Consider the following 22,247-nt stretch of genomic DNA (forward strand, 5'->3'; position numbering starts at 1 on the left):
CAGCGACAAAGTATAATAAAAAAAAAAAAAATATATATATATATATATTGAAAAATGTTTGATGAAGGAGTTTTCAAAAGCAAAATTGATTAAATTTCTTATTTAAACTTAAGGTTACAAATGTAATTTATGGTGTTTTATCACAACCTTGATAAAAGATCCATGTTAACAAACGTGCTAGTTGATACAAAGAGATTCACTTAAAATGATGATCATCTTCAACTCATTTTGTTATAATCAAAGTGTACAACATTATTCCACATTAAACTTTTCATAGATATTGTGCTTGTTAAGCGCATTTCATATTAAATCTCCTCTGCCATAAGACTCAACATATATCTATTGAAGCAGTTCTTTTCCTAATACGTCGATAGATTTTTTTTTTTTACATTTTTGTAAAGTTATGTTCATTTGTGTACTACCTCGCTTATCTGTGTAAAATGATTATAGTGTTTTACATTAATTTTTGTGTATTCATGTTTTAATTTGCATTAAAAGTAATTAGTCTTCATCATGTTCTTAAGCAAAATATTAAACATGTTTGTATTCATCTTCATTATCTCAAGATAAAATTCACGTCTGCCTTGTTGTGTGAGGAGGTTGACTGAGTTTACTTAAGAATTGACAGGGTATAGAGAGGCATGGTAATAAAAAAAAAGAGTAGGACTGAGAGAGCTGAAGAGGATGTGCTAAAATGGTTTTGACACATGGAGAGTATAAGTGAGGATAGTTTGACAAAACTATAGGATAGGGGAGAAAGAATACTTCCCACATGTTCCCTGCGTGTCGTAGAAGGCAACTAAAAGGGGAGGGAGTGGGGGGCTGGAAATCCTCCCCTCTTGTATTTTTTTAATTTTCCAAAAGAAGGAACAGAGAACGAGGCCAGGTGAGGATATTCCCTCAGAGGCCCAGTCCTCTGTTCTTAACGCTACCTTGCTAACGCGGGAAATGGCGAATAGTATGAAAGAAAGAAAGATATATATATATATATATATATATATATATATATATATATATATATATATATATATATATATATATATATATATATGCAACAATCACCACTGAAAGAGAAAATAAAAACGGTGAGTGCTTTTTTTAATACGTCCTCTGTCTGAGGATGTATTAAACGAAAGTACTCACCGTTTTTATTTTCTCTTTCCAGTGTTGATTGTTGCATACATCTCTTCACGGTGAAGTGAAGGTTTAAGGTAGGCTAGGGTAAGCTATAATGGTCGGTAGGGCTAGACGTACAGTATTAAATGTATGAAATATGTTTTCGACGAAAGATATTTACTTTTGATGGTTTTATCAGAACGTAACCCCACCGTAAACCGAAGAGCATTTGTAATATCTTTTTCTTAACCCGAGAACTTGGTTGTCATGGGTTCTGTGCACATATGTGATCACTAAAAACAGAGATTCCTCTTGGGTTTAAAAAAAGTCTAAGCATCACAGTATGAATGACTATTCAGGATAAAAACCCAATAACCTGGCACTTAGAAATGGAGTCTCTTAGAACTTGAGTTTATTTGTCGTGAGGACGAACCGCTGGGTGAAACCTTTCGGGTTCTGAAGCCACATTCGACACGACCCGTCCCCGTGCCGAAGCATACAGCCCAGTCTACCTCCCGAAGTGGCACTTCCTCCCTTCCCTGGGTCTTCGAGGCTGACATCTGCTCCTGTAGGTGAAGATCGGGGTGCGTTCAGTTCTGTAGGGCTGTGGATACGTGGTGGTGGCGACGAGAGTGGGCTGATGCATTCCATCTGCAAGAGGTTGAAGTATATGTTGCCGACTGCAGTCGATACCTGGTCTCCAGCGGCTTTCAGGCATCGAAAGAACTCCAGGTCGCAGATGCAGTGGGACCTGAAAGACATGGGAACACTGTTACACACTGGAGAAGACATGGGATCACCGTGATACACTGGAGAAGACATGGGATCACCGTGATACACTGGAGAAATGGGAGCTCCGTGATACACTGGAGAAGACAGGGTCACCATGATACATGACAGAAAATCAATATTTCTAAATTATTTCCTACAAGAAAAGTCTGGGATAGACCATTTAAGCACGACACGATGCAACCCCATAGGGCCACGTTATAGGCCTAATCAAGAGTAATTTGTCTGCCGTAAATCCCCAATACGATGTCTGGTTTTAATCCAATAGGTACCACCTGAGTGAAGTGATTAATTCCACCTTGATTACACAGGACATTTGAATCAATACCTGTGACCTGATGAATATCTAATTACTCCCAAATTCAAACTGATCAACACGTGTTTAAGAATCTGGTCATATTCATTAACACCTGACTGATACCTAATGGAGTTAGATCTCTTTCTCTCCACCCCCTCCCCGAACCTCCCACGAACCCCAAGTCTATAGCCTCTGGCACTCTCTTGGGTCCTCCAGTCTGCACGTCCCATAGTTAGTTGCGCTCATCCCACAGCTCTCAGCACTAACCCGTCACCCGATCCACAGTTCCTAGCACTCATTTGCCCCTTAGTGTACAGTTCTTAGCTCCCAAAGCTACTCCTAGCACTTATTGCTCCCCCAGTCAACGGTTCTCAGCACCCAGTATGTAGACCGACACTGCAGGTTGAATTCCGTGTTGGGTACAGTTCCAATGGACTCACCTGGTGGCGAAGCCGAAGTTGGTGAGGCCGTAGCGGGTTTTGAGGGGGAGAAGTTTGACGGGGCAGTGGTCGTGGTTACGGCAGCAAGCGTCCAACTCGGCCCTCTGGCCCAGCTTGTGGTAGGAGGGCGCCACGTCCTTCTTGCCACACCACAACGTTCCCGGCAAGATCCCCTGCAAGGCTGAGGGTCCAAACCACCACAGCGGAAAGGAATCTGAAGGGAAGGACCGAAAGGTGTATTTCATCACAGTGGATGGGGACACTGGAGGGAAGGACCGAAAGGTGTATTTCATCACAGTGGATGGGGACACTGGAGGGAAGGACGGAAAGGTGTATTTCATCACAGTGGAAGGAGACACTGAAGGGAAGGACGGAAGGTGTATTTCATCACAGTGGATGGGGACACTGAAGGGAAGGGCGGAAAGGTGTATTTCATCACAGTGGATGGGACTCTGAAGGGAAGGGCGGAAAGGTGTATTTCATCACAGTGGAAGGGGACACTGGAGGGAAGGTTGGAAAGGTGTATACCACTATAGTGGAAGGAGACACTGGAGGGAAGGTTATAAAGGTGTATTCCATTATAGTGGAAGGGACTGCGGTGGGAAGGAGGGAAAGGTGTCAAATCTTAAGTACGACATTGCTGCCCTTGCGCACGACGGTACTGCTCCTTTGGCTGTGATCGCCTGGCCCTTAAACCTTATCCTTTAGGGTCAGGTCAGAAAGGCCGGTTCATCATACCCAAGGGTTGTACCGTTGTGTTTAAGGGTCGTATATACCGTCATGCTCAAGGGTGGTATATACCATATTCAAGGGATCGTATATATCGTCATGCTCAAGGGTCGTATATACCGTCATGCTCAATAGTTGTATATACTGCCATGTTTAGGGTTTTTATATACTTAAAGAAAATAAGAATACAGCTAAAGCTGTCTCTCCATTAAAGCACTGGACAGGAACAGAGATGACATCCAGGTGAGGGTAAAGATAAACAACGCTAAGTCAGTGGCACAAGTCAACACGGGGGACTAAGATATCACTTCGGGCGTGGTATGACTGACCGTACCTGCGGGTGGGTTATGGGTGTAGACGGTGGGCGGTGGCGGGCGGTTGATGGTGCCGCACAGGGTGATGAGGTGGACCATGCGAGGCAGTGGGACTGGTACGAGGGGCATAGCCTGCCCCAAGTACTGCCGGGCCTCGCGTTGTTCCCAGGCCTCGCTGTGGGGCAGGGCATCGTGCTTAGCTGCTGTACATGGTTACTCTAGCCCCTCATACATAGCACAGCTAATCAAGGTTCCTCACACATACATCACAGCTACTCAAGCATTCTCACATAAAGCACAGTTACTCAAGCTTACTCACACACATAGCACAACTACTCAAGCTTCCTCACATACAGACATAATCAATTACCTTCACTTAGGCATTCTCGGTCCGCTTGGGGTCGTGCCCGCCTAGGTTCGAATCCTGGTCGAGGCAGTCGGTCCCTTGTCAACCCACCTGTTTATCCTCCCTTGTCACCCGACAACGTACACACCACACGCTTTACGAAAAGTTTCTCAAAATAACAGAACACAGCCTCAGGTCATACCCAATTAATACGAACCAATTAAAGGTCTCCACGGATGAAATTTATTCTTCATAGTCAAGCAACATGATTGCTGAGCAGTTTCACTATACGGAGTACCTGGGTTCGAGGCCCACATGACACCTGTAAATCCAGGTAATTTCTCGTTTTACGGTATCTGAGTCGACCCGAGCAAATGAATGCCCTAATCATGGCCACCTCGTACACACACACACACACACAACACACACACACACACACAGGTCAAGCGAAAGGTCCTGACAGGCTCTCATACCCTAAGGTCACAACCGTCTTGCTCAAAGGGTTGTACTGTCGTTGCTCAGGGGGTTAGCTCCCCCCCCCACCCACACGCACACCAAACGTGCACAGAGGGCAGCCACACTCCAACCCAGACCATGGTAAACCCTGCCAAGAGCCAGGTAGGGGTTTAAAAGACACCACACTGTGATACTAACATGACCTCCTGCACGGTACAGTTGAGGACCGTGCCGTCTCTGGCCTGCTGGACCGCAGCGATGGCCTGATCGTGGAAGTAGGCCACCCATTGGCCACCGTCCCTGCTGACGGTGAAGGTTTCCACTGGTGGCAGCGGATGGCTTCCCCAGTCCTTGTCCGTCCTCCCGGCGAACAAAGACCTGTCGGTGGTGTTATCGCGCCGGGACTTACTGTAGGAGACGCTGCTGGAGAGGGAGGGGTTGTCAGAGAGTTTGGGCGATGCCCCCAAGTCGTCCCATTGGTGTAATGGTCGTAACGTCTGTACTTCAATGATTGTTGTTACATTTTGAGCGCCTTTGGTCTGGTCCCCAAGCCTTCCGTCACTGTGATTATAGTATAGCTTACTCCACATCGGTTGCTGTTGAGTTCCCCTCGCCTTCGTTGCGGTCATGCCCTCGACGGGTCCGCTTGTCCTCGGGTCACTGGCTGCAGCGAGGGAGGACGACGCCCTATCCTTCCCCAAGATAGGGAGAGGATGCGGGGGGTGTTGACATAACCCACAGTGGGTCCCCAGCGTCAGGAGTAACAGGGGGGTTGCCAGAGACATGCCCCGAAGGGCAGCATACCCCAGAACCATCACCATCCTCTCCACCAGTCACCACCTGAGTGTATTCAGGAGACCTGGTGTTTGCCTCCTCACTGTGTTGTACGCGTCTGACGAATGTAGGTAGTACTGCTGTAGTTATGAGAATGGCTAACTACTACATGCTCGTCTGGATGGCGACACTGTTGTTGTAGTCGGTGTATTGGTGAGACTTTTTATGAAGAGCATCTGTATACTCCTGTGTCATATGTGGACGTCACCTGTTATCATCTGGCTGAGAATGAGGCGTAGCTCCCAACTGTTGTTTTCGTGGTTGCAGTTGCAGTTGTTGAAGGAGAATTTGCATTATTCTACCAAGTGTTTCCGAGGCTTCGAAAGCTGGTGTTCAGTGTTCAGTGCTCCAGTGAAGACCTGGGGTTGAGGGTAGGAGCGTTAAGAAGACTGGCTAACATATACATCTGTCATGGACTGCCGCTAGATGGCACCAGAAGACCTAAGTGGATAGAGAGTGAATGGTTGAAATCCTCTCTAAGGAACGGGGATAGTGCGTGGCATAATACAAAAATACTATAATTAGTAGCAGCGATAAACAATGAATTATGGTAATAGCAAAAATAATTATTTGTACACAATAATGTTTCAGATCTAGAGTATTGTATATCAACTTCCAGCACAGACAGCGTATAGATATGCCTATATACGGCTTATTAAATGTAAGTCAAATGATTTGTTATTTCACATACGGTAGCAAAACTCTATACATGTAATTTCAGTCATAGGTGGACAAAAAGAACGTACTGCATACTCATTATAGTGTATGTTTGACGCAAAATAATTTGTATTGATTTTTTACGACACTAGATGACTCGTAAGTGGGTTGATTATTTAAAAGAGTGAGTGCAAATTGATTAACCCAATTTCAACATAAGGTGACAGATATACACCATCATTTGACTTGAGTTTCTGCAGTATTTTTGTACACTAACAAAGTCCGGCCACGAAAGCTACCTCAGCCAACTTCCGTGATAACAAACACGTAACTTTCCCACGCACAATAACACCATCCCATTATGATAACACCACTACATCAACCCAGTAACACTGACTCCCACTTTGAAAACACCGCTTTACCACCGTATACAGTGTTGCCACCACAGCAGTCGACACGATAACACCACTATAATACCCACATATACACTCTAACAAGAGTGACATCAATGCAGCATCCATATACAAATCTCACTGTCACACTGTTCCCTAAAGATGACATCGCTACACCATTAGCAAACGTTCAGATCACCATTACCAAACGTTGACGTCACTTCACTTTTCACAAACGTTCAGATAGCTACACCGTTACCAAACATTTCCATCGCCACACACCTCATAAACGTTGACACTACTACAATCATACTGCTGCACTTTACAATTATACCACTACACCAGCTTATGATCTTCCTACTACAACTTATAATCATACCATTACTCCACTTTACAGTCAGATCACTACACCAGATAATCACACCACTGCATCGTCATTAAATCATTCCATGATATTATCATAAAATCGTACGACTACATAAAACCATACCACTACATCGCCATACAATCCTGCCACGACACCATACAGTCGTGCCACTACTACAACACCAGACCGTCATACCATTACAGCGCCATGCAATCATATCACTACAACGCCATACAATACTGCAACCTCAGCATCATGCAATCATACCACTACAGCACCATATAATCATACCACTACAAAGCTATACAATCATACCGCTACATCATACAGTCATTCCATTACATCACCAAAGAAGCATACCATCACACCACCATAAAAGTATACCACTGTATCACCATAATATACCACTACACGACCAACCTGTCATACCACACTCCCATATGGTCATACTCCTACTAAACCATTTTGTAATCATACCAATACGCCGCTATACAGTCGTACGACGACGTTGACCATATAACCACAACACAATGAAATCACCCTTACAACAACATACAGTCGTACCACTACACCAAAATACAATCATACCACGACACCACCATACAAGTATACCACACTACCATATTATCATACCACCACACCACTATAGGCATACCACTACTTTACCAATACAGTTATAACCACTACAGCAGTGGCCACCCAAACCCCAAAAACATCCCGACTATCCCCAAACACACGTGAACACACAATCCCTCATCGTCCAGCCATCACTGGATCACAGCAGCAGACATCCACCCCTCGAGGCTTCACACGCTTGAAAGCACAGACAACACACTCTATTTGAACAATATAGAACCTCTCCACTGGCCTGGGCTTGATAAAAGACAACTAAACATTTAAAAACGGCGGCAGAAGAGTTCAACGGACTTACCGTCTTAGAAACCATTACTCCTGGAGCTCCGTGGGTAGTTTCCAGTTCACTCACATGTCTCCCTTTGCCAGAGGAGCATTTCACTGAGAGGAAATAGTGTTGGAAGGTGAGACGAACGGCCGCTGTCGTATATCGGCCACCATCTAACTTTCACCGTGGGTGTGACGCTAAACCTGGTAGGGGGATGGAGAGAGAGAGGTGCTGTCCGGTCCGCCTTTCCCTGGAACCACCTCCACAAAACTAAACATTCGCTTATTTTCGAAACCGTGACCTAAGGGGGTTTTTATCGCTCCATGTTTCTGCTTGTTTCGTTTAATTCTTATTTCTCATCGTATGTAACACATTGAATGTATTATACAAGCATTGTATAATTTAACATTCCGAAGCTACTGAGGAATCTATTGCGTGTAGTTAAAGATGGAAATTATTTTTTTACTTCTTTCGCCATTATAATGTGGTTTTATGATTATCAGATGAAGCTCAGAGTGAATATTTTACGTAAACGTTATCAGTTTGTCAAAAAAAGAAAATGTATAACACTATGTAGACTAAAGGATTGTGGGAGATGGAAGAGTCTACTTCCGGAAGATGCAGGTCACCTCCATTAACGGTTCGCCCTATAGCGGGACGACTTACCTTGCCTCAGCTGGGTTATACTTTGAAACTTTTACAGCCAAATATTTTTCATTAAAGACTTTACGGTATTATAAACATACGCGAACGACTTTTTATGCAAGTAATAATTGGCTTAGCTTACGGGATTTTAAACCTAGGATGGACAAATGGGGTTTTGTGCAATGTGGGTCATGATCTTCGTTTTCTTCCATTTATATTGCTGCATATGTAGAAAACGGGCAGTGGGGTCCCTATTATAGATTATTTATCAGTTATCTAACGTGGTATTTGAGGATACCTAGAAAATATCATAATTTGTATTGTGTAGAAGTGATTGAATCATTAGAAAATTTCTGTGATTCTTTACACGAGGTCTGAATCTATATCATGTTTGTATATTGACTAACTGTGATATGTAGTGTTAGAAAATACAACAGTTGTGAAGCATTGTATTTCATTGAGTGATAAAGTGAGTTATAATTTGTGTCAGGAAATATGTGAGTTTGATAAATGTAAAGTAGGTATTACACTTTTATCTTATCAGCACAGTTTATAAAAAAAAAAAGTCACGCACTAACCAAAAGGATCGTAGGAAAATATCGAAATTATATTCGTTTCTTGCTGGGGATCGCATGTCGTTTGTATTGTTATGAGTGCGAGTGGTATATTTCGGCTAGAAATTTCAGTATTAAGATATGTCTTGGCTGTTCATATAGTGTGAGGTTTTCATGGATTTTGTTTATGATTCACAAGTGTAATACCCTCTTCTACGTTGATTTACCCCACAGTTATCATAACACACTATCATCTTATATCGTTTAAAACGAAATCTATAATTGACCGTTCGTACATAGGTACTCCTGTAATCACAACGAACTTTATAAAGTACCTAAAACATATTTTACGAAGCTAAATTCTTTGCAGCGATAAAACGAACTTTACCAAAAGTTTGGCTGACGTCAACCGTCATATCAGTCCGAGAAAATTGGATGCTTTATCCTGTTCGCGTCTCTCACCTTCCTGAACGTTTGATTATGCCTTGAAAATTCAAAGCATCTTTCCCTACATTCTTCCGTCCTCTCGATGTCCTTCTACCCCCTTGCTCCTTCCACTTCTAGTATATCCTTTTCCTATCTCCTCGCTCATCCTCTCCATACACATACACTCTCCATGCCCAAAAGTCCCATCATCTTCTGTTGGGCTACAGCAGCGCTCAGTAAGCAGGCCACGTCCAGTTGACGGGGGCCACAGGTCTTAAAGTACAATGATGCAATGCGTATGTCTTCTTCGGCAGTGTCTGGCAATTGCGCAGTAAGTTTTTTGGTGTAGTCTGTCGCCGTTGCATCGTGGGCGCTAGGGGCCTTGAGAGATGTTGATTTGGAGTTTGCAATGTTGTAGGGATGCAATTGAAATAAGACCTTGCTTTAGTAAGTGAGCTTGCTTAGACATGTTTAGGGAGTCCACTATCACATGTAGTTACACTTATAGTTGGTTTTGTCGCGTTATTTTCGTGATCCTTACTACCCAAGCATAAATGAGAATAATCGCTTCATAACATTCTTGGCCAGAGGCAAAATCTTCCACGTAATACTACATATGTAACTGGGAGAAGAAGATGGTATGTGCGCCATTTCGTAACTTTCGAGAGGCGTTGTGGCTCAGTAAGGCCGGCCAGAAGTAGGGTATCTCTGTTTCCCCACTGTGGATGTAGCTAGGCTACTGCTGCCTCCACTAAAGAGGAAGTACGTCATGGTGACTCTCTCTCTCTCTCTCTCTCTCTCTCTCTCTCTCTCTCTCTCTCTCTCTCTCTCTCTCTGCTATAATCTATATTCATCCGTCTAAACAGCAAATTGAGGAGTGTCGTCTGTGCCCATCACAGAAATTTCAGCGCCGAATGATTGTTTTGAGGGGTATTTTGATATATCGGCTAATTGTGATTCACTTTTCCTGTTATTGACAGAGAAATCATTTCTTGCTTCTGAGTGCGACATTCCCCCTCCCCCCATCACCGAGGGATTTTTTATTTCGTGTTTCTGAGTGCGACCGAGTGTCGACTCGAATCACCCAGTAAGTGGTTTACGTAAGGGTCTGTGACCTCTGCGCCACTTTCGTAACGCGCCAGCCGGGGAAATATGGTGGTGCAAAGCGACTTATACTTTTATTCTACGTGCGCGTTACTCATGTCTGATGTATAGGGAATAGGCACTTAGCTCGACTGAGGAAAACTCAGTATATCACATGGAACTAGATAAAGGATATCCGCTTCATTGAGGTTGTCTCGTTGTGTAGGAAAAGCCTGCATTGACATTGACGTAGCCAGACTATTTTCATTTCTATTTTTTTTCTCCTTTTTTGGGGGGATGAACCATAGTAACAGAAAAATAATGAAGGGTATTTAGTTACTATATAACTAAAAATTAGAAGTAAATAATCAGTATGTTTACGAAAGGTGAATTTTACATTATATATATATATATATATATATATATATATATATATATATATATATATATATATATATATATATATATATATACATATATATATATATATATATCACCTAACATTTCAAACACCACTTCAACACATCCCAAGACCCTTCATTGCCCACGGTACAACTACACCACAGAGAAGACACCGAGCAATTTTTTCCTGTACATAAACGTGCACACATCACAACACTCTATAACCTATGGTCCCGAGAGGTTGACCATTGGTGTTCATGAATGTTGCAGGAACAGGTGTAAGGGTCACCTGGAGCAGGAATAAGTCAAATGCTAGGTGTGTAACTCAATTCAATGATGAATGCATCAAAACGGATATTAATCATGGGAAAATAAGTTTTAACTAAGGGGAGGAATGGCTCCCTTACCTCATGACCATGGCTGCGAAGTGTTCAAAATATTTTTCATCACGTGCTACCACAGCCATCTCCGACATCTGAACATCCATAACTTACACAAAGTTCGGTACATGAAATTATAAGACTTTGGTCTTATGTAAGCGGAGGCACAGCAGGGACAGAACTGACGCTGTGGAGGTTAGTTAATGTTTATTGGCTCTGTACTCTCCAAATGTGAGGAGAGGGTCGCATGGTGATTCGCCTCCCTTACCTCACAAATCACCAAGTTTTGATCTAGGTTATTTCCTAATTTAGGCCAGGTTCGTTAGGTCTGGAGAACACAAGTACCGGTAGCCAACTTAACGTAAAGTCGGTTGAATTCTTGCTGACGCTGAATTAGCCTAGGAATTGTACTGGTAATATATATTCATTTATATGCAGATAATATGCCTTTAATAATCAACATTTTGCGTTTACCTTCCAATACTTTTCGTACGTTTAACCACAATGGCAGATGCTTAAGAACAATTATACGATCTAATTACAACTACTTTTGCTTTTCAGCGATTTTTTATCTTATGTGATTCACATAGCTAATCAAGTATTATCAGGATGTGACGAATTGTCCCATGATACATTGTATTCAAGAAATGTTCTGTTTAAGTCATACACGATTTTAGATTACATATGCGAGTGGCCATTGATTTAAAATTCTCTTCTCAAAGACTCCAAAGCCCCACAGGCATGATCACGTAGGCGTCAGCCACCAACACTACAGACACTGTCTCGTCTGCTATTTAAAGTTGGCAACTCTGGCTTACGTAATGAGATAATGCTGGCCTGTAACAGAGAAACCTTCTGATCTTCCGTAGAATACTGGATGGCCAGGGTTATAATCATGTACGGGAGAAATGTTAAAACTGGTGTCTTGATATGACGGAAATTAAAAAGAAAAAAAATGGTAGAGCATCATCACGTCCGCTCGCCAACCGTCGTTCATGAAGTGTTGCTGGGACAATCGCATTGTACCTACGTGGTTCACAACCTCAGTTTTCTAAATTCCTTCTTCAGTCCTGTACCTCATAACTCCCCTTTGTACACATTACCTCCACCTTTCATCAAAATTCCCAGTTCACTTCGGTAGACTATTTTGACAATCGAACGTTTAATGTATTCTATAACGTAACATAAATTTGCTCAGTATTTGAGAATATCACAATGTATTCATACACTTTTTTGACTTGTGACTGGAATTTGTAAGATTAACATGTCATACCGTATTTGACTTTTCGTCTTTCAGTACGTACACTATTATTTTTTTTTCTATCGCAAAATCATAGCTGTAAAACACGTTTCCAAAAATACATATTTAAATGCAGACTCTCATATTACACAGCAGTGGTGATAAGACAGCTGTAGGTGACTTAAGGTCAGATTATTACATAAATGAAATAAAGGAAGGTGGATCAGGACGCGTCCCTGAATTAGGGTGATATGTAACGGGTTGAGAGGCTCGCTCTGCACCCTCGTCGATAACACCAGCAATCGCAGATAAAATGTTTGACCTTTAACTCATGAGGAACGAGTTACGACACCCCAAGCCTGATGACGCAACACTTGAGTACGCCAGTACGACGCTTTGGTATAAAGGCTCAATTGATCGATACCGTTGTACTTATTGAAGGGTGAGGCCGTTATAACCAGAGGGATCGTACCATTATGCTCGATGGGTTTTACCGTTGCTAAGCAGCTGTACCGCAGTCGATGAACCACATGACGACATTGGTGATCACAGGAGACGCTAGTTTTATCCTTGTTTATGTTTACTTTCATTCGAACCTGTAGAGCTGCGCTCGCGAGTGGATTGTGACTAATTTCAAGGCAGTGAATCCTAGTCATTATTAACAGGCAGGTGATTCATGGCTGTGCGTGTGATTACAGGACAGGCATGGGATTCACTGTCATGCACTTGATTCATGGTCATGCGTATGGTTAATGGCCAGGCATATGATTCGATGGCAAGCACCTGATTCATGGTCATGCATATGATTCGATGGCATGCACCTGATTCATGGTCATGCATCTGATTCGTAATCATTTATATTTTGATAACATGATGTAGACAGCCGCCTCCCAGGAAAGTACTACCCTAACGACTTAATGGTGTTGAGGTGATGCCCTTCGTTGCTCGGCTGTTCTTACATTTGTCGTATTAGTGCAAGTTTCTGGGTTAGACTTAGTCATTTTCCTCTTTTTTTTTCATTTAAAGCCTGGCTGACCCTGTCCAACCGTTTCCCCTTCTGCAACCACCCTAAAAGAAAAAAAAAAATCATGATGAAGGGAAGAACATAGTGAGGGAAGGGTTAGTTATAGCAGTAGAGTCGAGGATGAGTGAATGGCAGAAAGGAACCTCTTTATCATCGTGACTCGACCATATTCAAGAGATTATGAAAGTCATTGTGACTTGCACAGTATTTCCCTCCGTATATATCGTGTGTGTGTGTGTATATATATATATATATATATATATATATATATATATATATATATATATATATATATATATATGTGTGTGTGTGTGTGTGTGTGTGTGTGTGTGTGTGTGTGTGTGTGTGTTGCATAATGATGTCGCCTTTGAACTGATCCTTAGGAATGAAGCCAGAGTTATCATAGATACTATTAAACCCGTCATGTTCAACCAACACAAGCTTTCGGCCCTCTTCCCGTTTCGTGACGCATTCACGGGCTGCCCAGGGTTGAGCGTGTAGGCTCGAATCCAGGTTGTGGCAGTCGGTCCACAGTCCACCTATCTGTTCATCAATCCCTAAGGGTCTATGAAATGGGTACCTGGCTAAGGCCTTGATTTAGGGCCTCGGCTGCCCGTGCCGTCCAAGTTAGCATAAAAGAAAAAAGCCACAAGCTATAGTAAACACTCCCCCATCCTCACGCACTCCCTTGTAACGTGATAGCTCCCAAGGTCACTCACCACACCCACGGTGAGTAGAGGACGACGTTCCTAGAGAGAGAGAGAGAGAGAGAGAGAGAGAATTAGTGGGCTTTTTAGGTCTAGCTTGCGTTGGTAGACGACGACCTTTCTGTATAGCCTAGTTTTATAATGGGGTACGCCGTGGTTTACCTTTATTACGTTTATCATTCGTATTTACGGGTTCTTTTTAGCAGCGTGCGTTGCTCAGTGATGTGACATGAGTGTGTGTATATGTGGGTCAAGAACGGTGGTTGGGACTGGGTTTGACAATTACGTCCGCGGATAGGATAGTTTGGGACTGAAGTCATTAGAAACATTCCCTGGATTTTTTTAATGCTATGTACACGCACTCTCTCTCTCTCTCTCTCTCTCTCTCTCTCTCTCTCTCTCTCTCTCTCTCTCTCTCTCTCTCTCTCTCTCTCTTGTATCTGAACATCTTGAATATATGGACGTAAATCTAGATCAGAGATTAATAGAGACGAACTGCTTAGTGTGGTCCAGCCTGTTGCCCATTCAGATGATCGATTCTACATCTTCCGACGATAGACTTGTTCCTCTAAATTGCTGACTGGCTCCAGACTGACTGGCTACAGAATCTCTGAACCTCCCTCCCTGCAGCTCCCATCTTCTTAAGCAAGTTCAGTCTCGCAGTCTTCCGCCCGATCATCATGGCCTTGGTCCGGTGAGATCCTCTCCTGGCTTACTTATATCTAGTCGTCTTACGTTGTAGCCTTCGGTGTAATCGAGAGCTTGTGATACGGTGTGGCACTAGGGTCTGATTCCCAAGCTTTCTTCCCTTGGCTTTCCTCCTTCATCCTCTTCTCCCATATCTGGCTTCCTCTCTGGCCACTGTCTCTCTCATAGTTTATGGATTATTGGATTAACCTCTGCCCTATGTACTACACTCTTCCTCCTTTTTTAATTTACAATTTTCTCTATGATTTATCTTATGCACTCAAACGCTGACTCCACACTTTATTCCCCCACTTTCGCATACAACTGATCTCTTGTTTGATACACATTTCTTCTCGTCACAACTTCCTCCATAAACTCAGATTCAGATAGCATTATCCAGTAAGAAAGACGTAAATCTAACTGGTCGAAGAAAAAAAATCCCATTTTCTCTTTCTAAAACCTTTCGCAACTTTCGCTAATCTAATGATCAGACTAAGGCATCAGTAGCCAAATAGACTTACTAGGTTGTATCGTAAAATCTAATCTGTTGTGGAAACCCGACATCACACGGATAACTGTAGGGTAGGTTTGTCTCTTAGGAAACGGGGAATTCCGTTTTCACTATTTGCCCTAATTATATAGAGGATTGGTTCGTCCTTATTTCCTTATTCAGAGTACAATTCTCACATCCGGGCAGGTTCTAGCTCTATATACTTATTGACAGAGTCAAATCCAAAACATTCCGACTTCTCAATTCCTTAATCTGGTCTCATCATACCTTAACAATTTTGTCCTGTACTGCAATTGCTCGTTCTCTTTCCCTCTGGTGTAGGTATTACTTTGGTTTCTGCTCAGCTGTGTCAGCTGTATACCACTCTCAGGTTTCGTAAAATAATCCGCTAGAGAAGGGAAATGCTACTTCGTTAAGTTCCATCACCTGACCTGAGGTGGAGCGTCACCAGGATTTCCCGGGAATATCGAGATGTCATGCAAGCTAAGAGATTAACATACTCTCACGCAGCCTTAGAAACTAACATGATTTTGAAAAGAGAGAGAAATGATTTTGCCATTCCCGACGCTCAGTAATACCCATGGATCTGATCTAGACTGACCAACCAACCTTTGGAAATATTTTCCTCGTGAAAATGTAGCACAAAATGAATTTGTGTGTATGACCTCTGTCGTTCATACGCATACCATCATATGGCATTTGCAGTGAATTATTGTGTTTAATTTCACACTACCTGTTTAAATAGCTTTCCTACTATCACCTCTCTTCATCCGTGTCTTACCCTCCGCCGCGACGTAACTTTCCCTTTCCTCGTTTTACAGTTATTATTTCGGCCACGTATCTCGAAAGCTGTTGGTTACTGGGACTTGTGACTGGCTACTTCTTCCCATAGTGTCTGTTTGGAGAACATTCAGACTAAGTCGAGGTTGTATGATTCATGTTAATCGAAAGTGGGCTATGGTTGTTAGATATATTTGTCAGCCGCTGATGCCAATCCTGAAAGTGGTTTTCGTACATAATCTTGGTATCAGAGAATACGCACAAGGGCATTAGGATCCTCTAAATGTGAAAACCTGTGAACGGATCCTGATGAGATTTTTGTGAATTTGCGATGCAGACTTTAGATTCAGACTTAAACGTACATCATCCTAGAGTTTCGTATATATATATATATATATATATATATATATATATATATATATATATATATATATGATGGGGTTGTTAGGGAGATAAAGGCAAGAGTTTTGGAAAGAGGGGCAAGTATGAAGTCTGTTGGGGATGAGAGAGCTTGGGAAGTGAGTCAGTTGTTGTTCGCTGATGATACAGCGCTGGTGGCTGATTCATGTGAGAAACTGCAGAAGCTGGTGACGGAGTTTGATAAAGTGTGTGGAAGAAGAAAGTTAAGAGTAAATGTGAATAAGAGCAAGGTTATTAGGTACAGTAGGGTTGAGGGTCAAGTAAATTGGGAGGTGAGTTTGAATGGAGAAAAACTGGAGGAAGTGAAGTGTTTTAGATATCTGGGAGTGGATCTGGCAGCGGATGGAACCATGGAAGCAGAAGTGGACCATAGGGTGGGGGAGGGGGTGAAAATTCTGGGAGCCTTGAAGAATGTGTGGAAGTCGAGAACATTATCTCGGAAAGCAAAAATGGGTATGTTTGAAGGAATAGTGGTTCCAACAATGTTGTATGGTTGCGAGGCGTGGGCTATGGATAGAGTTGTGCGCAGGAGGATGGATGTGCTGGAAATGAGATGTCTGAGGACAATGTGTGGTGTGAGGTGGTATATATATATATATATATATATATATATATATATATTGTTACAAACTCAATACTTATTCAGGCAAGGTCGCCAGTAACATATGTTACAAATACTACTGTTCCTTGTCTTGCAAGGACTTTATAGATTTGTCAAGTTGCACAACTCAGGATAACACAATAATAAAGTTATGGGATTGAATTAAAGACCAGCATTACATTAAATCTACTTATAATGAAAGAATTCAAGTGTACAAAGATAGGCACATAAATCAAGCATGAAACATTACGTTAACATTGAAAGTGAGTTTCACTTTGAACATAAGATAACATTTGTACATGACTTAACATTCCAGATAAGATTTCAAGCCAGGAGTTCTCTTTCCTCTAAGGCAGTTCTTCGATAACATTACACTGATAATTATAACGGGCTTACAGCACAACACTTGGGTAATGGGCTTATAACACAGCAAGGCTTACAGGCTTACAACACAGCAGGACTTACAGCAGGGGTGGACCACTTACCTCGCTGGTCTAGAAAAAGAGAGACTCAGCGGGTGTCATGGGTATATATTACAGTAAAGACAAGCGTTCCCTGCTAGCTATACAACCTTACATTTTGATTGGCTATGAGCCTCAGGTATATTCTGATTGGTTGGAGGAAACAGTCACACAAAACTGCGTAGATCACCCTCCCTCTTGTAAGCCTACAGGGATGACATGTCCAGTATGGGTGGTGAAGTATTCCGCAGCTGATGACAACATAATCCCCCCGCCTCGGAGAAGGGTCGGGGTGCTCTAGGACAAATGACCATCTGGTTTCAAAATAAAATTAAAATTAAAGTATTACGCCTAATGCTTGGTGTGAACTGACGCTCCGAGGACGTCTCAGAGGGAGGCCTTAATCCTCGTCCTGATAAGAAATAACATACACAAGGACATACACGTTATATACGCGAACATGTGAGCACAAACACACGTGTTCCGTGACAATATATATATATATATATATATATATATATATATATATATATATATATATATATATATTTTTTTTTTTTTTTTTTTTATACTTTGTCGCTGTCTCCCGCGTTTGCGAGGTAGCGCAAGGAAACAGACGAAAGAAATGGCCCAACCCCCCCCCATACACATGTACATACACACGTCCACACACGCAAATATACATACCTACACAGCTTTCCATGGTTTACCCCAGACGCTTCACATGCCTTGATTCAATCCACTGACAGCACGTCAACCCCTGTATACCACATCGCTCCAATTCACTCTATTCCTTGCCCTCCTTTCACCCTCCTGCATGTTCAGGCCCCGATCACACAAAATCTTTTTCACTCCATCTTTCCACCTCCAATTTGGTCTCCCTCTTCTCCTCGTTCCCTCCACCTCCGACACATATATCCTCTTGGTCAATCTTTCCTCACTCATTCTCTCCATGTGCCCAAACCATTTCAAAACACCCTCTTCTGCTCTCTCAACCACGCTCTTTTTATTTCCACACATCTCTCTTACCCTTACGTTACTTACTCGATCAAACCACCTCACACCACACATTGTCCTCAAACATCTCATTTCCAGCACATCCATCCTCCTGCGCACAACTCTATCCATAGCCCACGCCTCGCAACCATACAACATTGTTGGAACCACTATTCCTTCAAACATACCCATTTTTGCTTTCCGAGATAATGTTCTCGACTTCCACACATTTTTCAAGGCTCCCAAAATTTTCGCCCCCTCCCCCACCCTATGATATATATATATATATATATATATATATATATATATATATATATATATATATATATATATATATATATATATATATATATATATATATATATATATATATATATATATATATATATATATATATATATATATATATATATATATATACATATATATATATATATATATATATATATATATATATATATATATATATATATATGTATGTATATCAACTAACTTATATTTCTCTCTTGTGTCTCCCCTGATGATGTGATTATTACACGAAAGTGCACTTGGGAACTTTTCGTGTTTCATTTTCCCCGTGGACTCATAGGAATATCTATCTATCTATCTATCTATATATATATATATATATATATATATATATATATATATATATATATATCAGCTTGAGGACGATGTTTGTGGTTTAGATATGAACCATGCCACTACGCTTAACCCAGAAATCTAATTGAGCATGATGAGTTTTCTTGTATTTTCATGTCATTCAGCGCTTCTTACAAATGAGGCAATCCTCCTGGCACAGAGTGACTTATTGGTCCGTAATATCAGTGATAATCCATCTGTAGATATGATGATAGAGCTGAGAGATAGGACCTTAACGCAATTTTTACTGATGGTATCATTTTGCCTTCCCGGCTCCCCGTCTCATTTACAACATTTACAACATTTGCTTATCATCATTCATATCGAATGTACCAACAGTGAAGCTGTTTTGAAGGCCTTATCCGCAGCGAGAACGAATGAGGAACAGTAAAGCGAAGAACAGTAAAGCGTAGTATTTACAGTACAACGTAGAAAAGTTTGGGTAACCTTTCGGCAATAACGATGAGGATTCAGCAAGAAAAACCATCGCAGTATCAGTCACTCACCAGTGATGTATCTGAAAAATAAGAAAATGTACTTTCATCGCTATTTTTACTAGTGTTGTCTGTGGTTCACTAGTTCAACCATTCACGATACCAGAATGACGTGGGACTACAGCGTAACACTTGAGGTAGCAGAAATAAGATAATGAATGACACGAACAAAATGTAATAGCGCGCGGTGAAGCATATCTTTAGGAAGTATTAGCTTTTACTGAATACAGAGACATTGTAGTATCTTCCTGTATTCCTTTACGATGAGGCAAGAGGAACCTGATAACGGACGGTGAGAGAATGAGTACAGTCGAGAAGGAAGGCCCATACACCGACGTGGGGCCCATATGATGCGAAATGCATCATATGGTAATGTACAAATATGTAATCACAATTCACCCTCCCGTAAGGTGCCAGAATAGGTTTGTGAAGATATATTAACAATTTATACACTGGGTCACCTGACCCAGTTGGAAAAGGTTCCTTTGACATGCGTTCCTTGTTCCATTGCACTGATGTGGTAATCTTCGTTCCATCAATGGAGTTTCCTCCTTATTTCTGGCTGGTGGTTTAGCTTCTTACTCAGTCTCCCATGCGACACAGGGTCAGCGGCTTTCTGTCAATCCAGACACAAACAATCCTCTCAGCTTTCCATTTTGTCCAAGACAGAGCTTACTCTTTCGTAGAAATCAAATTTCCATTCCCTTGGTAAGTTGATTCTCTCTGATGACATTTTGAACAGCGTTTCAGGTTTATCTTGCGTATCCGCTACGTCTTCAGCATACATGATGGAGTTTCATCAGAACCACGAGCCTTCTTAAGGCTTTTATATCTGTCTAAGGCTTTACAAGACATCCCAATATTTTTTGAAAACTTCCGACCCATTCCATCTCACTGGTGTTGGAGCTATAGTGCCTTCCATTGCGAAAACACCTGAACTTGTTATTCAGCTCCTCACGTAGCCTTACATAATATTCAGTTCTTCCTTCCAAAATCCCAAGCCTGATTATCTCTTCTTTACCTGACTGCTAACTCCTGATGAATACATGGAAAAGTTTCGGATTTTCTCCTGCCTTGTCCACAGTATTATTTTCAAAGTTTCCTTCTTCCTTTTTCTTATCCTGTTGTTCTCCTTCCTTGCAGTCTTACACCTTTGCAAATTCTGGCTAGCGGAGTGCCGCCTATCTATTCGTCTCCGCATATCTCGAAGTTCCTTTGCTTTTAATATCTTTTATTAAACTTTTCTTTCCTCTTTTTCACCATTTCCTCCACATCTAAGGCTAGATATCCCCAGTATTACTATTCCTTCACTGTAAATTTCAGAGAACCTCCCACCATAACCTCTGGTTCCTGGCGACTGAACTCTGTTTCCCAGTCTAGGTTAACCATAAAAATTGTTGGGGGTGTGTGTAGGTTCCACGATATTATCCCCCTTTATGTCTTGTCCCACTTCTGCACTTTTGATATCCTGTGTGATTACCTATTTATACTCTACAGTGAGAATTTTACATCCGTGGGGCTCCATTTCTTGTATATTCTTTAGTATCATTCACTTGAAATTTATGTATATTGTCTGCATTAACCATGTTTTCAGTTATTCTGTTCTATTCATCCACCGCTCTTATACTAGAAAAATAGGACTTCTTTACATCTTTTTAAACAAGTGTCTTAATTAATTACATGTTATGTCCTATGGTTGTTTTACCTCCTCATCCCTAGAAAAACTGTTCACTCCACCTTATCGATGTTGCAAAAACTTACATTTTGTAATCAGGTTAACCCCTACTCTTTTATTTACCGATAATCCAGTTTAAAGAGTTTATCCTTTCGCCTTGATGAACCTCTCTTCTTTCTGTTGCCATTTTCCCCCCCTCCTTCTGGACCTTCTTCTACTGAAGAACGTTCTTTTCTGTGGGTGCAGTGAGCAAACTCGAGAATCAGTGTAGTTTTGACCTTATGTAGGATGTGAGCAACGTGTGTGTGTGTGTGTTTTAACCTTATACAAAACAATCAGGATTCGAGACCTCGTTTCCTACCTGTAAAATGATTGCATCAGCACGTAGATGAACCCGAGGCGATACTTATTGCTCATGTTACACTGGAAGAAAGTGAGCGACCTGTACATTACTCGGTATAGGAATAATGCAAAGCACCATGACATGGCACTTCTATACCTCGTTGTTAGAATGATTTACGAATATGTTAAACTAAAAGGAAAGGGCTCATTTAAGTCCATTGACGAACAAAATGTAGGTAAAATGCACAGGAAACGCGATTTGCATGTCAATAGGAAAAAAATCGAAAGTGGGTTGGTGACATATTTCCGTATTTCATACGGCTACTTTCCATAGCATTGCCCGTGTTTGTAAGTCACTGCTGTGCATGATATACATATCATTATATCTTTTTAAAGATTTTTTGTGCTTAGATCCAAAAATTTTGACCTTGAATCGCTGACTATGGTGCTCTCTCCACACTGGGATAAGAGTTGTTAGTTAGCTTATTATTGACAACATGGTGACTGACCCATTTACGTGTTAGATTTCACGAAAACA

At 41.7% G+C, this 22,247-nt stretch overlaps 2 protein-coding genes across 3 annotated transcripts in view; one reads left to right on the forward strand and one right to left on the reverse strand.

The window, feature by feature from the left end:
- Positions 1-22,247, forward strand: part of Cpr (Cytochrome P450 reductase) — a 44,080-nt gene that overhangs the window by 1,456 nt on the left and 20,377 nt on the right. The gene's annotated exons all lie outside the window — the stretch shown is intronic.
- Positions 86-7,909, reverse strand: LOC139760112 (uncharacterized). Of its 2 annotated transcripts, none has more exons than XM_071682954.1 (5): positions 7,670-7,909; positions 4,687-5,681; positions 3,707-3,861; positions 2,644-2,857; positions 86-1,867 (listed from the first exon to the last, which is right to left on the reverse strand). In XM_071682954.1, exons 2-5 carry the CDS (start codon positions 5,307-5,309, stop codon positions 1,516-1,518), a joined length of 1,344 nt encoding a protein of 447 aa, XP_071539055.1. In that variant the 5' UTR covers positions 5,310-5,681; positions 7,670-7,909; the 3' UTR covers positions 86-1,515. The 2 variants fall into 2 exon arrangements, with proteins under 2 accessions (XP_071539055.1, XP_071539056.1); XM_071682955.1 differs by having other exon boundaries at positions 4,687-5,763.

This window comes from Panulirus ornatus, chromosome 35, assembly GCF_036320965.1.
Source record: "Panulirus ornatus isolate Po-2019 chromosome 35, ASM3632096v1, whole genome shotgun sequence".
Classification (NCBI taxonomy): Eukaryota; Metazoa; Arthropoda; class Malacostraca; order Decapoda; family Palinuridae; genus Panulirus; species Panulirus ornatus.